The sequence below is a fragment of the Camelus bactrianus genome, chromosome 35 (assembly GCF_048773025.1).
Source record: "Camelus bactrianus isolate YW-2024 breed Bactrian camel chromosome 35, ASM4877302v1, whole genome shotgun sequence".
NCBI lineage: Eukaryota > Metazoa > Chordata > Mammalia > Artiodactyla > Camelidae > Camelus > Camelus bactrianus.
In genome coordinates this window covers 10,927,525-10,944,211 of record NC_133573.1, presented here as the reverse complement: position 1 = coordinate 10,944,211, position 16,687 = coordinate 10,927,525, and the positions used below count along the sequence as shown (strand labels likewise).

General features: G+C 51.6%; 1 protein-coding gene across 22 annotated transcripts in view; it reads left to right on the top strand.

Annotated features, from left to right (window-relative positions):
- The window catches only part of LOC105072482 (partitioning defective 3 homolog), a 536,087-nt gene that overhangs the window by 25,339 nt on the left and 494,061 nt on the right, over positions 1-16,687 (top strand). For 12 of the 22 annotated variants that reach the window (XM_074358250.1, XM_074358244.1, XM_074358248.1 and 9 more), the window contains exon 1: positions 9,051-9,245. The exons of the other annotated variants lie outside the window; for them this stretch is intronic. In XM_074358250.1, coding sequence (XP_074214351.1) covers positions 9,066-9,245 — 180 coding nt within the window. In that variant the 5' untranslated portion in view covers positions 9,051-9,065. Of the gene's footprint in view, positions 1-9,050; positions 9,246-16,687 lie in introns of those variants that run through there. 22 annotated transcript variants of the gene reach the window in all.

Genomic DNA, 16,687 nt, shown 5'->3' with positions numbered 1-16,687 from the left:
GCCGGGTTTTCCTGAGTCGGAGCCTGACAGCTTTGTCCATTAGCTGTAATTTGTCCATCCCCGGTGGGCAAAAATGCTGGTGTACCTGCCTCACCGTAAGGAAACGTGATGGGTGAGGGGGAGATGCGTTTTAAAGAGGCTGCACTGGGGAGAAAGTCACACTAGGTCTTTTAAACAGCAAAGTCTTTATTAAAAATAGTTTGTCGTTTACATCAGCTCAGCATGCATACAGTTCCCCACATAGCTGACAGCAGGTGGTAGAGCCCGCAGATCCGAGGTTGTGTCTAAGCACGGAGGCCTTCTGGGCAGCGTGGACACACTTTCTTCACCAGACGCTCTGGGGAGAGGGGTGACCCCCATGGTGCGTGCACTCTGCTCCGGTCCCAGTAGCCAGTTCTGAGGGGTAAAGACTCTTGGTGGAAAGGCTCTGTCAGCCTGATCCTGCTTCATCTCACCCTGGTGCTTGTCACTCAGCCTGAGGGACCGGGCCTCCTCCCGTCCGTCCGAGGCTCCCAGGTGGTGAGACTGAGGCAGCAGAGACACTGCTACCTGCTGGGCAGGTGCGTTTGAACCCGCTGCTGTCTTGTGTCTGTCCTCGGCCAAGGAGTGTAGAATCAGACAGACTGGTAATCGGAACTGGGGGTCACCTGGTGGCTCCCCCACAACCTGCCTACTTACAGGGATGCCTCGAGACCCCGCAGGCTGTGTGCGCTGCCCAAAGCTGCATGTGCTGGCTGTGAGCTGAGTGACTTTGGCTTCAGGTCTGGGTTCAGTAATGAAAAGGTACTTTGATCTCCGCATTGAAAAGCTACTGGTTCTTGTTTCTGAGTGTGGTTTTGACTGGCTTGAACACCCGAGGACATTCACCCGTCCATTCAGTTCCCCATCTAATGTAGAAATACAGTAACAGCAATGTGGGAAATTACAAGCAGTGCTTTGTAGGCATTTGGCAACCGTATTACAAACATGAGGCTGGTTTCATGGTCCCAGGGTAGGTCACGGCATCCCTGTCTCCTGGTGATGCTCTGAGGCCACTGGAATCTGCCATGCCTCCTCCCCTCCCCCAGCTCTGGAGGCACGTGGACCTGGGGTTCAGAACCGCTTCTTAGCTCTGGGACCTCAGGCAAGCTACTCAGCCACTGAGTTGCAGCTTTTTCTTTCTTGAAAGGGCTTGGTGCTGCTGATATCTGGAGGGCGCTGGGCAGCAAGATCTAGGTCCGAGCCTCCTCGTGTGCAGCCTCGGGGAGGCCAGCCCCGTTCGGCCTAATTTTCTGATCTCTTTCTTGTTCTTACGATCAGGATCTCAGGGAATCAGCCATTAGGTGATTGATTACGGAATCGGCATCTCTTCCTGGGTTCCTGGTGCTAGGGATGTGAAGACGCCCCCTCAGAGCCCCCGGTCCAGTGAGAAACCCTGGCAGCGGGGTGGAAAGCGGTGCAGAGATGTAAGCATCACGTGCCCTGGGGCCCAGGGGAGGCCGCCTTCCCTGGGCTGGTGGCAAGTGAGAACCCGTCCAGGGACGTTGCCGTGGAGGTGGATTGGGGCGCGTCCACCGGGAGGAGAGGGACTGACCCGGGAGGGCAGGGCCTCGAGGGAGGGCTGGCTGTCAGGCAGAGGAGTTTGCACCTGCTCCTGTGACAGCTGAAGGCTCCACAGTGGGGGAAGTTACACAGAACTACTGAAAATGCCTTGGAAATGTCCTGGTCTTTTATTTTTTAATTTTTTTGGAAGGAGAGGGAAGCTACTCATTCTCTGCTCAGTGCTGTTCCTTTCCCAGCTTGAAGTTGTGCTGTGAAAAAAGACGAGCAGGAACAGGACTGGTTCTGTCAGCCTCTGCCACCCAGGTGGCCCGCCTCTCCTTGCTCCAAACGCAGCCAGAACCTCACTTTCCTCCTCTGCTGGCTGAAAAAACCGTCATCCCTGCACTTCCGCTAATTCGGGGCTTTGCCTTCCTGACAGAGTTCTTTGCGGTTTGCGCCCCATTTGTGTTTCCTTCTTGGCTGTGTGCCTGCCCCTCCAGAGTTCAGAGACACTGTTTTATAACCGGAACTACCCGGTTAGTCAGACTCATGGCTTTGGGCGTGCGGTCTTTCTCAGGCTGTCGTGTTTTATTGTCTTCTGTCCTACAAAAGCAGTGGTCTTTTTAAAGTGCAAAATGCACTTTTTCTTGGACTTTCAAAGTCAGGTCTCTGAGCCGAGAGATGGTACCTGCTGTGCGTGTTATGTCCTTGTCTTGCTGTCTGTACTTTCAAAACTGGGTGCTTCCAGGTTACTGACTGCCTGACTGATTGGTTCTTGTTTAGTCCAGATTGTGGGTGAATTTGATTTTCTTCGTATTTTTCCAGCATTCGTCCGATGAGCTGCATTACTCTTGTTAAAGAACAAGTTGTGAATTGCAGAGAAGGAAGCCGAGGACGGTAGCGCCTCCTTCTGCTCCTTCAGGGCAGGTCGAGGGTTCTTACGACGCATGTGTAATTCTAGAGTGATACCCCGAGGTTTCCCTTACTTCTTGATTCTGCACAGATTTGTGGTTAGAAATAAGAAAGTTCCACGCGTGCGTGTTTGGTTTCTCTGGACAGTGAGTGGGGCACTCTCCTAGCAGTGCTCCATTTTGCTTCCCGCTGATTTGCACCCCAGTTTCTTCCTGCTGCCACAAGTACATGCATTTCCTCTTGTGATGCATTTTCTGAACAAAGGGTCCCTTTGACTGGCAGCCCACGTCCCTCGTGTTTGTCCAGTCGTGGTCCTGCAAAGACATTGGTTCCTCTGGCTGCTCAGTCTTGGTCTCAAGGGGCATAAAGGCTGGAGAACTGCTGTGTTTTAAGCAGCTTCTCTGCCCCACGACCGTGACCTACTGGGTGCCATGCTCCCTTTTTCTAGGTTGTACAAGTCTTCAGAATAAAGGGATTTTGGAGTTAAAAAAATTCCTCCTCTTTTCCCTCAAAGTACATTTCCTTTCTCTGGTTGGCACTTGTCTCCAGAGTGGTGATTTTCACAGTGTAATTACTGACGAGCCTTCAAGGCCGACGCAGTTCCTTGGGCTTTTCCATTTCATATGCTTTCATTTAAAAAAAAATGAACTTTTATCAGTTACTGAAATTTGGCATCTGTTACTGAAAACTTAGTGTGAGAGTTGAGTTCAGTATTTTAAAGCCCGGATGTCACTTAGTCCTGGACGAGGCCACACAGCAGTGACGGGTGTGAGTGTGCAGCTGGTTTTCCTTCAGGTAGAACTCGAGAGGGATGTCGTATCAGCACAAGGTCAGCGCGGTTTCCAATGGCTGCATTTGTTTTGCTTCTAAACTGTAAATTCGTCCACTTGGCATCATCCTTACCAGTTTACAGTGCATTGTGTCGTGTGCATTTAGCTTATGCTAACTTAATTACAAATGCTTGCTTAAAAATAATGAATAGTATGTGTTTTTTCCATGCAGCGTTCCCTTGTATGAGCCAGGCTTCCGGCGTTCAGCCAAGGAGAGGGCGGTCCCTCCAGCAGCACAGGAGGGCCCAGCAGTGCTGGGCTCTGAGAGAGAGAACCCGCACGCAGAGCCACGCGCGCTGTGCCGTCTGCTTAAGTGATTTTCAAGGATAATTTTGTCTTAAACTTAGCCTCACTCTTGGAAGCCTGTAACAGGTGACTCTGCGCGCTTTGCTGTGACTTCTTCAGCCAGATCTACGGGGTGTGGGGTGTGCTTTGCTATCAGCTGGAGGGGATGGTGATTTTCTTTTTTTGAGGGGGAAGGTAATTAGGTTTATTTTGTTATATTATTATTATTACTTTAATGGAGGTGCTGGGAATCGAACCCAGGACCTTGTGCATGCTAGGCAGGTGCTCTACCCCTGAGCTACCCACCCCCCCTGTAATTTTCTAATGAGAATTTAAGTTAGGTCTGCTTTGCTGGCCCTGTTTCGCGGGATGTGTGTTTTCACCCTCTGTTTGTACAGGGACTGTCCAGGCTTGTCACTGAGTGTGTTCTCTGTCGGGAAGCACTGGTGGTTGGGGAAGGTGGGCTGGGTTACAGACACTGAGAGCAAAGCTGTCTTTACCCCCGGAGGTGGGAGTCCCCTGAGTTGTTTACCTCTGAGCGTTCATCCAGCGGAGCAGTGATAGAATTAAGTCTGTATCATTCTTCATCTGCTGCGAAGGCTTCTCATGGAAAACGCAGGGCACTTTTGGGCACTTTGACTCCGTCAAATTAATGAGAAGACCATTGCAAGCCCAGCGGGTGCTTGGCCAAAGGACTCAAGTGGGTAGTTTAGAAAGGAGGGAATTAACGAGTAAAAAGCCATGGAAAAATGTTGAATAAACCAACTATTTAAAGACCCACAAATTTAAATATTGCCATTTATCTTATTAAATTGACGAAGCAAAAAGTGCACATAACATACACCCAGGGCTGCAAAGTCACGGTGCCCGTGCGTTTGGGCACGTTTGGGGGCTGTCGTGCCCCTGTGCAAAGTGTGCGTCACCTTTTGAAAAGCAATTTGGCAGGATTATCAGGGCCTGCAGCGCCTGGGATGTTGCCCTGTGTGGTGTCGTTCACCCCTCGGAGAGTGAAGTAACGGGTGGCGGTATCCAGCCGGCATTGTCTACATTCTGAAACTGTCAGAATGACTTCAGAGGTGTGACAACAGGAAAACCGTTCCGTAAGCCACAGCTTATCCATTAGAAGAGACAGTATGTAGCCAGTAAATGGAAAGGCGATAGATAGCAAAGTGAAAAAAGGTTATGCTAGGTTAAGTGAAGAAAGGTACCAAATTAAACGTACCTGCAATTAGAACAATGTTGAACACGCTGTAACCAGGGTGACACCCAAGTGTTGCTTGTTGGAGGGTGGGGAGTCTATAGACGCACTTTCTGTCTTTTGGTTTGTAGTTAAGAGCTTCATCAAGGTAAAGAAGAAATTAAGGACTTAGATGCAGCAATGGTTGGGTGAAAATGAGATGCGAGGGTGACTTTATTTGTAATCCAGGGGACTGCGTCAGCCCCTTTGATGTGCCTCCTGGCTCTGCTCACGGTTCGTCTGCTGCGTAAATGGTGTTGCTCTCCTAGCTGCCTCGGTATGAATGGGAAGCAATTTTGGTAGTTAAATAACATGTTAAGGCCACATTTTGAAGCTCCAATTCCATCTGCTGAGTGTGTCTGTTTTTGTAAAAGTATTTATTGCAGCTTCCCTGCTCTGTTGAGAATACAAGCCACAGAACCATGTAGAAACAGATTTTCTAAGTATTTTAGAGTAAACCTTTGACTCATCAGATGTTTTGACTCCTACTCCTCATTGTGGGCCATTTTTATTTCTTTGTTTGCAAAGATTCTGTCCTTGGAAGCTGTCAAGTTGATACCCACATTTAACAACTGATCTGTGATTGAGGTACCAGTGACTCACGCTTCTGGGGGGAACGTATTTAGCACATTTTCCATAGTACGCATCTCAGAGATACTCAGATAACTGAGGCCACGCGTTTTGGGATGAAGGCTGAAATTTGCATGAATGCTTATTCATGCAGTGTGGGTGGATCTTAGCCAAAAAGAGGCGTATCTACTCCATATATTAGTGACCTCCAGGTGTGTCTGTTGAATGTGTGTGTTTTCCTTGCTGTTCTAGAGGAGGCTTGAAGTTGATTTACAGAAAATACACTTTGACAAGCATTTATGGAATCTTTCGATAGCTGTTTGTTTCCTGTCGTGAGGAACCATGGGTGCTGTATTTTCTGCACTTTTGTTTGTGGTGTGTGTTTGGCAGGGCTTTCTTGAGTCAGCAGACAGTGGTCAGTCATGGTTTGAGTTTTTTCAGTTAAATTTACATCTACCGAGGAGCCTCCTCGCTGACTGAAATCTGCGTTTTGGAGGAGGAGCTGAGCTCTGCTTCCGGCAGGTTCTTTCCCATGTCTCTTCAAATCTTCTCTTTTTATTTGGCCTCTTTGGTTCTTTACTTACTGGAGTCTCTTTATGTAATAAGTGAAAAAAGGAAGCCCCGTCTCTTGATTTCACAGGTGTGTGCTGAGCACTTAGCTGCCACCAGGCATTGTGTAAGGTGCTGGGACAGTGTCCAACACCAGAGTACTTTAGAGGGATTTAGAAAGTAAGATTAATCTCCGCTTTTGGGATATAGTAATTGGCATATTATAAGGCCTGAGTTTGGAAAATTAGTGAGGGGACCACTATCCTCATACATATAACACTGTCTTGAGGAAAATCTCAGTGAAGGACCCTTCCCTGCTCCCTGCCTCCTTCATCCAGAAATTTACTTGGTTGGGTGGATTTTGGTACCAACTTGGAAGACATTCCTTTCGCTGCGTTTACTTACTCCCTGGTGTATTTCCCCGTCGGACGTGTCATGTTACAGGGTGCGCAGTGCCATCCTCACCCTGAGGAGCTCGCCCACCTGGCAGGAGAGAGGAAGGCGAGCGAGTGCCCCTGACCATGAGCCCTCTCAGGGCTCGCGAGGACTCAGGAAGCCAGTACTCACCTTCTGTATCCCTGAGACATCGAAAGCTTCTCCCCTGCCCTGCTCCAGGGCTGGTGCTGTAGAAATATTGCTATTTAGAAAACGTTTTACCTGTGAAACTTGACATCTGAGTAGTGATACTTCCTAATGCTGAGGAAACCTACGTGGCCCAGTGGCAGCTGTGAGGTCTTGTGTGTCTGCAGGTGGCATTTCCGAGCCGACCCGGAAGAGCCGACAGGGTGTGTTTCACTGGATTCAAGTAAGACGGCTTCCTTTCATTTTGAATCATGACTGCACGGTGGAATAAAATGTCCTGCGAAAATACTGGAATTAGAGCGGTGCAGTTTTAAACATCACTTTGTACCTGTCACGTTTTGTTGCCAAATGATTGGAAGCAAAAGCGGCTTTAGCTGCTTAAGAAGATAATCATGGAGAGAGAATGAAATGTTCTTTCTTCGGGAGGTTGGCTTCTGATTTTATCTCTTCTCGAGAAATACTGTAAACAGGCATTTTAAATAAAGGGAAATACAGAGAGATCAATTTTAAAAGACAGATTAGGAAATCAGTCCAGTTTCCAGCATCCATTTTCATTGAGTTGTCTGTGTGTTTTGGAAAATTTTATCTGTTTATTGCTTCATTGCCAATGTTTAAAGTACTATGTATGTGTTTTTTTACATATATATATAAAGTACCTTAAAAAGGTCGACCTTATTAACTAGATACCTGCTTCTTCTTATATTCAGAATTCTGAGGATGTGTGTGTCAACCTGAACTGTGTCCTTGTGTTGTTTCTGAATAGGAAATAAAACATTTTGAAGTTCTGGTAATAAAACCACTTGAAAGATTTCCCGTCCATGTTGTTAGTATAACTGGATCTCTCGAGGAACAACTTGGTTTTTGCCAGCGTCGGTGCGGTTCCCCCGCTCAGACGTGCGGTCAGTGGAGGTGCATCCGTCTGGCTGTGTTTCGGCGTCGCGGGCCCCGTTGCGAGGGTCACCGGCCCACGGTGGCGGCAGCAGAACCACGCGTGTCCATCTCTGACTGTTGGTCGTTGGTGTGGTGAGGGGACCGCCCGCACCCCGGTCCTGGCACCCACGCTGCTGCCGGGCTGGCCGGCCTGCCTGCCAGCTGCTCCCGCTGCTGCTTCAGCGGCAGATGTGGGAACTGTCGCCCCGACACGGAGGGTTTCAGAGCGATTGGCTGCCTTGGGAGCGTGGGCAACCTGGTAACACTTGCTGTGCAAAGTCTGTTTTTATATTTGCGTCCTGTTTCTATCCTGCCGCATTCGCTTGGTTTATATTCAGCTCGGATGGGCCTGCGGGTCTGTTTAAAGCAGGCATTGTGACCTGGTGGGTGCGTTCCTGCTGGGAGCTGACTGGGCAACAGCCATGCTGGACGGAGCAGGGACCCTTAGCGGCGCGTCCTGTGCTTTGCTGTTTGGGGTGGAGGTCGGCGGTCCCGCCTTCCCGACTGAAGAACATCCTTTGTGATCGGACCTGCGACGTGGTACCGCTGCTCAGGGCTGCCCTGCACTTGTTTCCAGGTGTGACCTGCCTTCGTGGGCTTATCCTGTGGGCTGTTAGGAAACACTGTCATTTTAATCTGCCCCATTTCTGTGAGACCATCAGGCAAGGTCTGGGCTCGCCCTGTCAAAATTTCGCCTCTTTGCTTCTACCTAAGAGGACAGGATGCTGGCATCTGTCAGATAGGGTCTTTTCAAACCCCAGAGCATCTTAATCCAAGGAGTATGAACTTGAAAAAAAAATTAGGAATTTACTTGTGTGGAGTTTCCTGATGAAAATCGTAAATGCGTGCATGCTTTAAAAGGAAAGATTTTGATGCCAGGTCTTCCTGCCTCCCTCCCTTCCCCTCCTTCCCCACTTCCCCCTGCCCTGTCCTCGCTCCCCCTCTCCTGCTGCTCCTCCTCACCTCCCAGAGGGAGCACCCGAACTTCATTCCACGACAGCCTCATAGACTTTAGGTTTTTTTTTTTTTTTAGAATAACATTCATTTTCTTTTTAAAAAACATTTTTATTTATTGTTTTTGTTTATTTGGGGGGAGGTAATTAGGTTTGTTATTATTAGTTTTTAATTTTAGTGGAGGTCCTGGAGATTGAACCCAGGACCTCATGCATGCTAGGCATGCACTCTACCACTGAGCTGTGCCCTCCTCCCTAGACTTCAGGGTCTTGAGTCCCCAGAGGAACATTGCAAAACCTCCCCAGACCCAGTGACGTAAGACTTGAAGGTCACAGGGCATGGGCAAACCCATGGCCTCACGTTGCCGCCCAGCTGTCCGGTCTGTGGGGGACCCTGGGGACGGCCACATGTTCTCTGCCCAGAGCTCCCACGTGACCGCAGCCGTGGCCGGCGCCACCAGGGCCCTGGAACGGGAACTTGACCTGCAGTTTACTCGTCCCCTCTAATTTACGCTCAGAGCAGACATTCTCGGTTAGGTTCCTGTGGTCCAGGGGTGAGTCATCTGCCCACAGTTACATACCTGGTAAGTGGCCGGCGAGTTTTGACTCCCAGGCTAGTGCTTCCCAGTCTGGGAGGCCACCCTGCTCCTCCGAGAGTGGGCCCCTGGCCCATGAGGCAACTGCTCAGAAACATCCATGCGCCCTTTCACCCCTGAGCTGAGGGTGCTTTATCAGACCCAGGTAAAGCCGTCCTGTGCCGGGTGCGTGGCAGGGGCGAGGGGAGGAGTCAGATGTCAGAGCTCTGTCTTCAGGGAGTTTACTGCCAGCTGGAGGCAGAAGCTTGGTTCAGAGACACTTAGAGTGCCAGGCAAACAGGTATGGTTTTAATCAGAAGGAGAAGGTGCTTTTCAGTTCAGAGGCCCGAGAGATGATCATTGGTTGAATAACCAGGAAAGGCTCTGGAGGGGATGGCGCCGAGTAGATGTTAGTGGAAGCACAGACACGTGGGCGTGTTGGCCGGGATGCGTGGCGAGGCACAGGGCGGACCGGACAGCTTGTGTCGGGTGCGGGGAGCACTTGGTGGCTAACGCAGCCGCCGGTGGAAGACCCGTTGGGAAGATGGCTTCGTGTAACAGAGGGTCTGGAATGTGAGACCATCGCTGGTGCTTAATTTAGGAAGTAACTGGAAGCAACTGGACATTTTTGAGCAGGGGAGTTAAGTGTTTGGGGCTGCGTTTTAAGAGGATAAAGTCGGCTTTGGTGGTGAGGGTGGATCAGAGCAGGGGACCCTCCCTTCCTCATTCTGAATTAGTGTCCCAGGAAGAGAGCCGTGGAGACTCTGCGGCCCAGGGTTCAGGTACCAGGGCTCGCGGGCCTCACGGCAGCCTCAGACACAAGCGCTGCCGTCAGTCTGGGATGCGGAGGAGCCGAGAAGACCAGTGCTCTGCGGAGACACGGCAGTGGCGTTGGCGCTGACGTGAGCGTCTCCCGGTTTAATCAGACGGCTCGTCGAGGGAACTGTCCTCTCCGGAGAACGGGCAGGGCGGGTGTCGCGTGTGACGCGGGTGTGAGTCTGTGGCTGGCGAGCTGGGGACCGACTCGCGCGCGGAGAAAGCCGGCGCTGAGTCTTTGTCTGCTGCAGGTCTTTGAAGTTCCCCGCAGCCCTTCTGCCAGGGTTGATGGCTGTGCTCGTGTGTAACTTTTAATTTTTTTTTAATGACCTTTGAGTTATTCGGAGCATTGTGGTTGATTTTTCATGGTATGTGAAGTATTGCTCTGTTCTCCGAACTGAGGACAGTTGAGGCCAGTTCTTTGGTCTAATTCTCTTGGGGCGGAAGTGGCTTCACGCGGACGAGAGCCACCCTGTGTCCTGTCATGGCTATTTCCCCGCTAATCTGTGTGATTGCTCGGTTAAGAGGGCATTTTTGACAGACTCATCCTCCCCGCCGGCCCCACCTTGGGCACAGTTCTGTCCTCTTACTGTTGGCACCCGGCCCACCTGCCCCTGGCCAGCCCGCCGTGTCTCCCACGTGTCACTGCACATGTTTCACTCCCTGTGTGCCCCCGACCGCAGCCTCCCTGAGAGCCAGCTCCTGCGCCCGTGCACCCGGCGTGTGCTCAGTGGACCTCAGAGAGAAGGGTGAGCTGATGGACGCCTGCACAGAGGCCGGAGAGGCTTTGGGGAGTAACGTGAGATCTGTTGTAACTGATGGAATACAAGCAGACAGTCTCATTGTAGGAGAGGCTGGTACTGTTGTCCCCCACCCATTTTATAGGTTAGATAAGGAGGCTTGGCAGTCACACAGAGTGTCAGGACCACGGGAAGGGCACTGGTGACCTCCTCATTTTTACACCTTGGTCAAGCTTGTGTGAGGACTTTGACAGAGCACGTGTGAGCGCTTGCAGGCACGTCGGAGGGGCCCGACAGAGGCTGTCACATGATGGCCCGTTGTGCACGTTTACAGGAGTGCGTCCATGGTCCAGCACAGTCTCACGGCAAAGTTGTTGGTGACACTTGGGAGGGTGGGCAGGAGGCAGGCCAGCCCTTGGTCACTTGTATAAAGGCTGGCTCGTTCAGAACAGAGGCGTCACCACAGTACAGTGGGGGTGAGGATGGGTGCCGGGCAGACCGTGTTCTTTGATACCGAATTTGTCATTCAGAGGCTTTCGATTAAACCAGCTGAAGGCGATACTTGAGGGGAGAAGTTGGAGGTAGAGATGGTGGGCTGGAGCTGTGGCCGAGGCTATGGTGCACGGTGTCACTGGGAGGCTGTTCCGTCCTGAGGGCCACACCTGCCGCGTGGCTGCAGACTGTGCCTCAGAGCAGTGTGTGGGCAGCTTGGTTCTTCAGGGAGTTGGGGTTTGTGGGGTAGGGGCTTCATTCAGCTTTGAAGGAGGCAGAGTCAAGGGGCTTGGTTGATGGGGGCCTGGGAGGGGAGGTGGTGAGCGTGAGCGTTAGCACAGGGAGGTCTCCACGGAGGGCCGGGCCCTTCCCTGTTAGGACCTGGGGAGCCGCACCTGGCCGAGCTGGGTGTCCCTGCCTGTGCTGCAGTGGGGGCGTGGGCTCAGGGCCTCAGCCAGGCTGGGAGCTGGGGGTCAGGCCTTTTGCCTGCCTCTGCTGTGCAGTGCTCAGAGAGTAAAGGTGAACAAGGGCCAGGTCAGGTCTTCTTTCCCTTTTCCTTCCGAGGTGACACTCTCAGGGTGATGTCGGAGGCCCGGGTGTGGCACACGTGCACCTCGGGAGAGCCTTAGTGCCCTGACCTCCTGTGGCGCCGTGGAGCTGATGGCAGGTGGAGGCCAGGTTGATAACAGACTCAGGAAAACACTTGTATGGGTGTTTTTTCAAATTTTTCAGTTTTATTAGGTAGAATTGTTACAGTTTGACTGCACATATACATTGCGTGTAAATACATGTATACAATATACAGCACTTTTTTTTAGCTTATGTATATGTACTGATCGTTGTTTCTAAGGACAGTTTAGAGCTTTAGTTTTTTTAAACTTACATAATTATCAAAGGAATAAATCTAACCACAAAATAAGAATCAACAGAATGCGGTAATCCAGTCATTAAAGGACAGTCAGATTGCACAGGTGTTTTTAAAAAAACAAATTTATGCTTCTTACAGAGACTGACTCTCATCCAATACAAGTACATTTTGTATTTTCATCTTTTATTTCTCTCATATTATGAATTGGGAGGTCACACCAAGATGATCAGTTATTACTTTAAAACCTTGTTAATGTTTTCTTCTAGTAATATTATTTTATACGTTCTTAATGGCTTACGTATTTCTTTGTATGGACATAATACTTACATAACTTTTCACCCTAAATATTTAACTTGTTCTTATAAACAAGCCTGCACTGAGCTTGTTTCTATGTAAAGGCTTACCTACATGTCCAACATTAGGCTCCAAAAGAGGAATTACTGGGTGAAAGGAAACAAGCTGTGTGTATGGGCACGGCGCCTTTTTTATTTTAGAAAGGCTGTAGTTTTATAGCCTCCAGCATGCCAGCAGTTGTGGACGTAATGCTTCATTTTACCTTTATCTCTTTCATTATATAAGTTTTAAAAATTTGCTACCTTTGTTCAAAAATTGTAATTAAAAGTCTGCAGCTGTCCTCGGCTCCCTGGAACTTAGGGAGGCGGGCGTGCCGGCTGCACACGCCCAGCAGAGCTTGGATTATAGGGGTAGCAGGAGTGGAAGAGCTCTCCCACCAAACCCCCCAGAGAGCTGGAGGCCGCCTTTCAAGACGCTCCTTCACTTGTCCCAAAAGGAAGCCCTTGCTGAAGCCGCCTCTCGTTAGCTGGTTAATCCAGGTTCGGTTCAAAAGACTTGGAGTCAGCTGACTGCTCAGGTGTGCAGGGGCGCCGTCTGTCCCCACAGCCCCGTGCCTGGAGGAGCCGTCCGGCCGCTCCGGCCCAGGGCCCCTTCTCCCTGCCCCTCCATCTCGCTACCCGGGCTCGCTTCTCTCCCCTGAAATGGTCTCTGTCTTTGATTCTGTCTTGGCCCCGGGAACCCCAGCTGTTGCTGCAAGCACTCCCGGGACCTGGCCTGGAAGTGGGGCCCAGTGAGCCTCAAGGCCCTCCTCCCCGTTGCCTGTGGAAACAGGTGTGGACTGTCACCCCTCGTCAGTCTGCCCCAGCTGCTCCCCAAGACTGCCCTCCCGAGAGACCCTGCTGGGAACCCTGGGCTGCCCCCTGGGTGCAGGTGCCTGTGGCCCGGGGCCTCCTTCCTCCCTGAGCCACCAGAAGGCTTGTGGAGTTCTGAGGGCCCAACACAGTGTTTGGCTTGTCTCCCCAGCAAAACCCTCCCTCTCGTGCAAACTGGCCCCAGTGCTTGGTTTTCTGCACCTCGGAGTTATCCTCTGTCTTAATATAAAGTGCCTTCTAACCACGTGCTTGGTGTCTAGGTGCCTCTGGGTCTGGGACCCCCTGCTCACTCTGGTCCCTGGTCCACGCTGAGCGCCTGCTGAGCCTTTCACTCCAAGGTCTTTGTTTCCCAAACTGCTTTTTTTTTTCTCTGAAAAATTTTCAGCATCTCTCACCTCACCTCTTAAGTTGTGTATTTCTTTGTCAATGGCTGGTGGGAGTCCTGGCCAATTCCAGTCTCATTAGAATACGTACCTGCACTGTGGTTTTCCCATTAACTTTTGCTGCAGGAGTTTCTAATCAGCTTTGGGGCTGGTAGCAAATGTGGATAATTGTTTCCTGCTCAGAGTCAGATCTGACACTTCCTGTTGAAACATCTTGCTGTCTGGGATACGAGGCAGATGGTCGCTTGCCACTGAGCAGATGCCTGTTCAATCAGAGCATTTTAATCTGCTCTTGTGCCTTCAAGTGTTTCCCTTGGCAAATACCCGCTTCTGACCTGCTTGTCTCGGCTCTGGGGGTTTTCCCTGCCGAGGGGCTCCATAGACGCTTACAGAGAAGTCTGGTCAAGTATGGGGACTGAGACGTAAATAATTCAGTGCTGCTTAGTCCATGTGTTCATTCAGCGCGGGCACCGTGTGTGGACCGACTGGGTGAGCGGCTGTTCGTGGATAAGCACGCGGTTAATAGGCCCTCTCGACCGTGGCACTGAAACAGCCAAACGCAGTTTGCTTCTTCAGACTGAGTGCAGGCTGCAGGCAGGCTGCCTGGCTTTGAAACCGAGCTCCGTCACTGAGGCCTCGCCGTGCTGTGCTCGGGTTCCTCATCTGTGAAGTGGGAGTAGGGGGCAGTAATGACGTCACCGTAAGGGCTGAGTGCGGGGCACATGAGTTCATGGCGGAAGGTGCTGAGGATGCCTCCTGGCTCGTCCGTCATCACCGGAGAAACGTTGGCTCTGTTGCTAATATCATGAGCGTGTGGTCACCTCATCCCACCTGAGGGTCAGAGCTCCCGCCGCCCGCGTACCCAGGGCAGAGGCTGGAGGCGCGCCGGGTCCGAATGAGGAGTGTCCACTGGGACCTCTGCGCAGTCTGCCTGGTGTGGCTTTGTCTGTTTCTAAGGAGCTGGCTGTGCGATGTCTGGGCCAGTTTCTTTGAAGGTGTGGGTTTTGGACATCTCGTTGAGGTGGGAGTGCCTGTTACTCATTTTGAGAGTGGAGACGTTACATGGAGAGATTAGAAGACAGTGTGTTGAGGTTGAACCATACTTTTGGGCGCAGATGTGACTTTTCTCAGTGCTCTGTCTGCTTTTGGCCCAGACAGCACTGACCCAGGGAGGACGTGAAAGTCTCACCATCCGCAGGTGCCGTGGTTCCCAGAGCCTGTGAGGCCGACCCCGAGTCCCAGTGTTCCGCCGCGTCGGAAGGTTGGCAGTGCGGCCCTGTGGGGGCGGAGAGGGCTCTTTACCTGGTTTGCTCGGGTTGAGTGCTGTGTGCTGGGCTGATAAAGGCCCAGGAAGCTCGTCCAGAACCGTCCTGTCCCGGGAAGACGGTGCCGAGCCCTGCGGAGGAGGAGACCCCGCCCGCTCCCTCTCCGCCTCCCCTTCGCTTTGTCTCCAGCAGAAATTCCCACCATTTACGTCTTCACAAGCGGCTGTCCACACGGCCCAGCTGTGTGTGTGGTGTCTGTGTGTGTGGAGGGGGCAGGGTAGCTTTGCGTCATGGATGTTGTCAAGCAGGTGGAGGTGAGAACTGACGGAGCCCTGGGACCTTCCCCCGGCGTCAGCCGCTACAAACATGCGGCCCATCTTGTTTCAGCCGCAACTCCTGTCCCTGCTGCCCCTGCTCCTGCCGGATTATTTCAAGGAAAATCCCAGAAAATGGACCTTCCCTCCCATAAATTCTGTATGTATCACGCAAAAATAAGGACTCTTACCAAGCTTTTATGCTAAGCTGCGTTTTCCACCCAGCCCCTCACTTAGGGAGAGAGATTGGTGCACTGGCTGATGCGGGTAGACTTGCCGGAACGTGGCCAGCGGTTGCATACTTTGGAGATCCTGTATTTAACGAGCAATCCAGATTTAGATGACATTCCTTGAGGAGTTTCAAAGGAATCCAACATGGCTTATCCTCCTGAAAGCTTGGTGGACGTTTGACCCCTGTTGATAAATTTTTGTGGGCGTCTTGAAAATTCTAAACCTGTGATGATTATGGCCAAAGACTGGGGACGCTTATCCTTCTAAGATGGTGTCTTCAGCTTAGGAGGGGGTTCTGAATGGGGTGAAGATTGCCATGGCCTTGGGGGAGGGAGGGAGGGGGCAGAGGTGACACACTCCCTTGAGGCTGGTGTTCTCAGAGTGGGGTTCTCAGCCCTGAGGACTCAGCATCTCTCCGTTTTGAGGTAACTGCAGACTGGCAGGAAGTGGCAGTGATGGGGCAGGCAGTGCCCCGCTGCTCTTCGCCTGGCTTTCCCCTGAGGTCACAGGAGTGCGATAGCCGGCTGCTGACTGAGTCCGTGGCTCTGGCCACTCAGGGTCACAAACAGCTTTGCTGCAACCGCAGACTCTTCCAAAATAGTGACCAGCTCTCAAAGTCGCAGGCTGTCTTCACTCAGTTTGCGTGGTCACTGCATTCCTGGAACATTGAATGCTGTTAAAACTGGGCAAAGATACTGTGTAAAGCAAATTTAAGCTCAAGGCTCCGAAATTTATTAACAGCTTGTTACTTCCTGAGTGTCTGGTGGGACCTTCAGAATGCGAAGGTGATTTCTTCCCTCTGGGAGACTGTCCCATGCTGCAGGGTGTCTGGCTTGCAGTAAATGCCAGCGTTCCCCCACCGTTGTGACAGCAGCGTTTCCACGGGGCTGCCAGGGAGTGGCACCTCCCCTTGGGGAGCTCCTGAGACGCAGGCAGAAACCCGAGTTCCTGATGGGGTTTGTCCCCGGTGCCGGTGTCAGAGAGGATGTGCTCAGAGTGCAAGTGTTGGTTCGGGCCTGTCTGGTAACAGCGACGTTCTGATGTCCAGCCTTTCCTTCCATCGCCTGCGGGGCATGTCGTGTTTGCCCAGGACAGAGTGCCCCGCTGGGTGTGGGAGCCCCACGTCCTGGGCACACTCATGTTCTCAGAGGTGCAGCGCCCCACCTGTCCCGGCACCAGAAGCTCTGTTTCTTTATCACTAACAAAATCCCCTTTCCTGACCTCGGTCTCCATTGTATCCAAGCAGTTTTGTGGAGCATGAGTTTTTGTCATACATAGAGAAACCACGCAGAAGTCAAATGTTTTGTGAGACAGGTTGTGAAGTGTTCTTGGGTCTTGGGACACAGTCTGCTGGGGCTGGGCCGGGTGACTCTCAGGGTGAGAGGCAGAACCCGGGGTTCTGTTTTTGTGATCTTTTTTCAGGATGGACTTGTTTCAACGTCCTCAAAGGTGTAAGTGTAAACTCGGC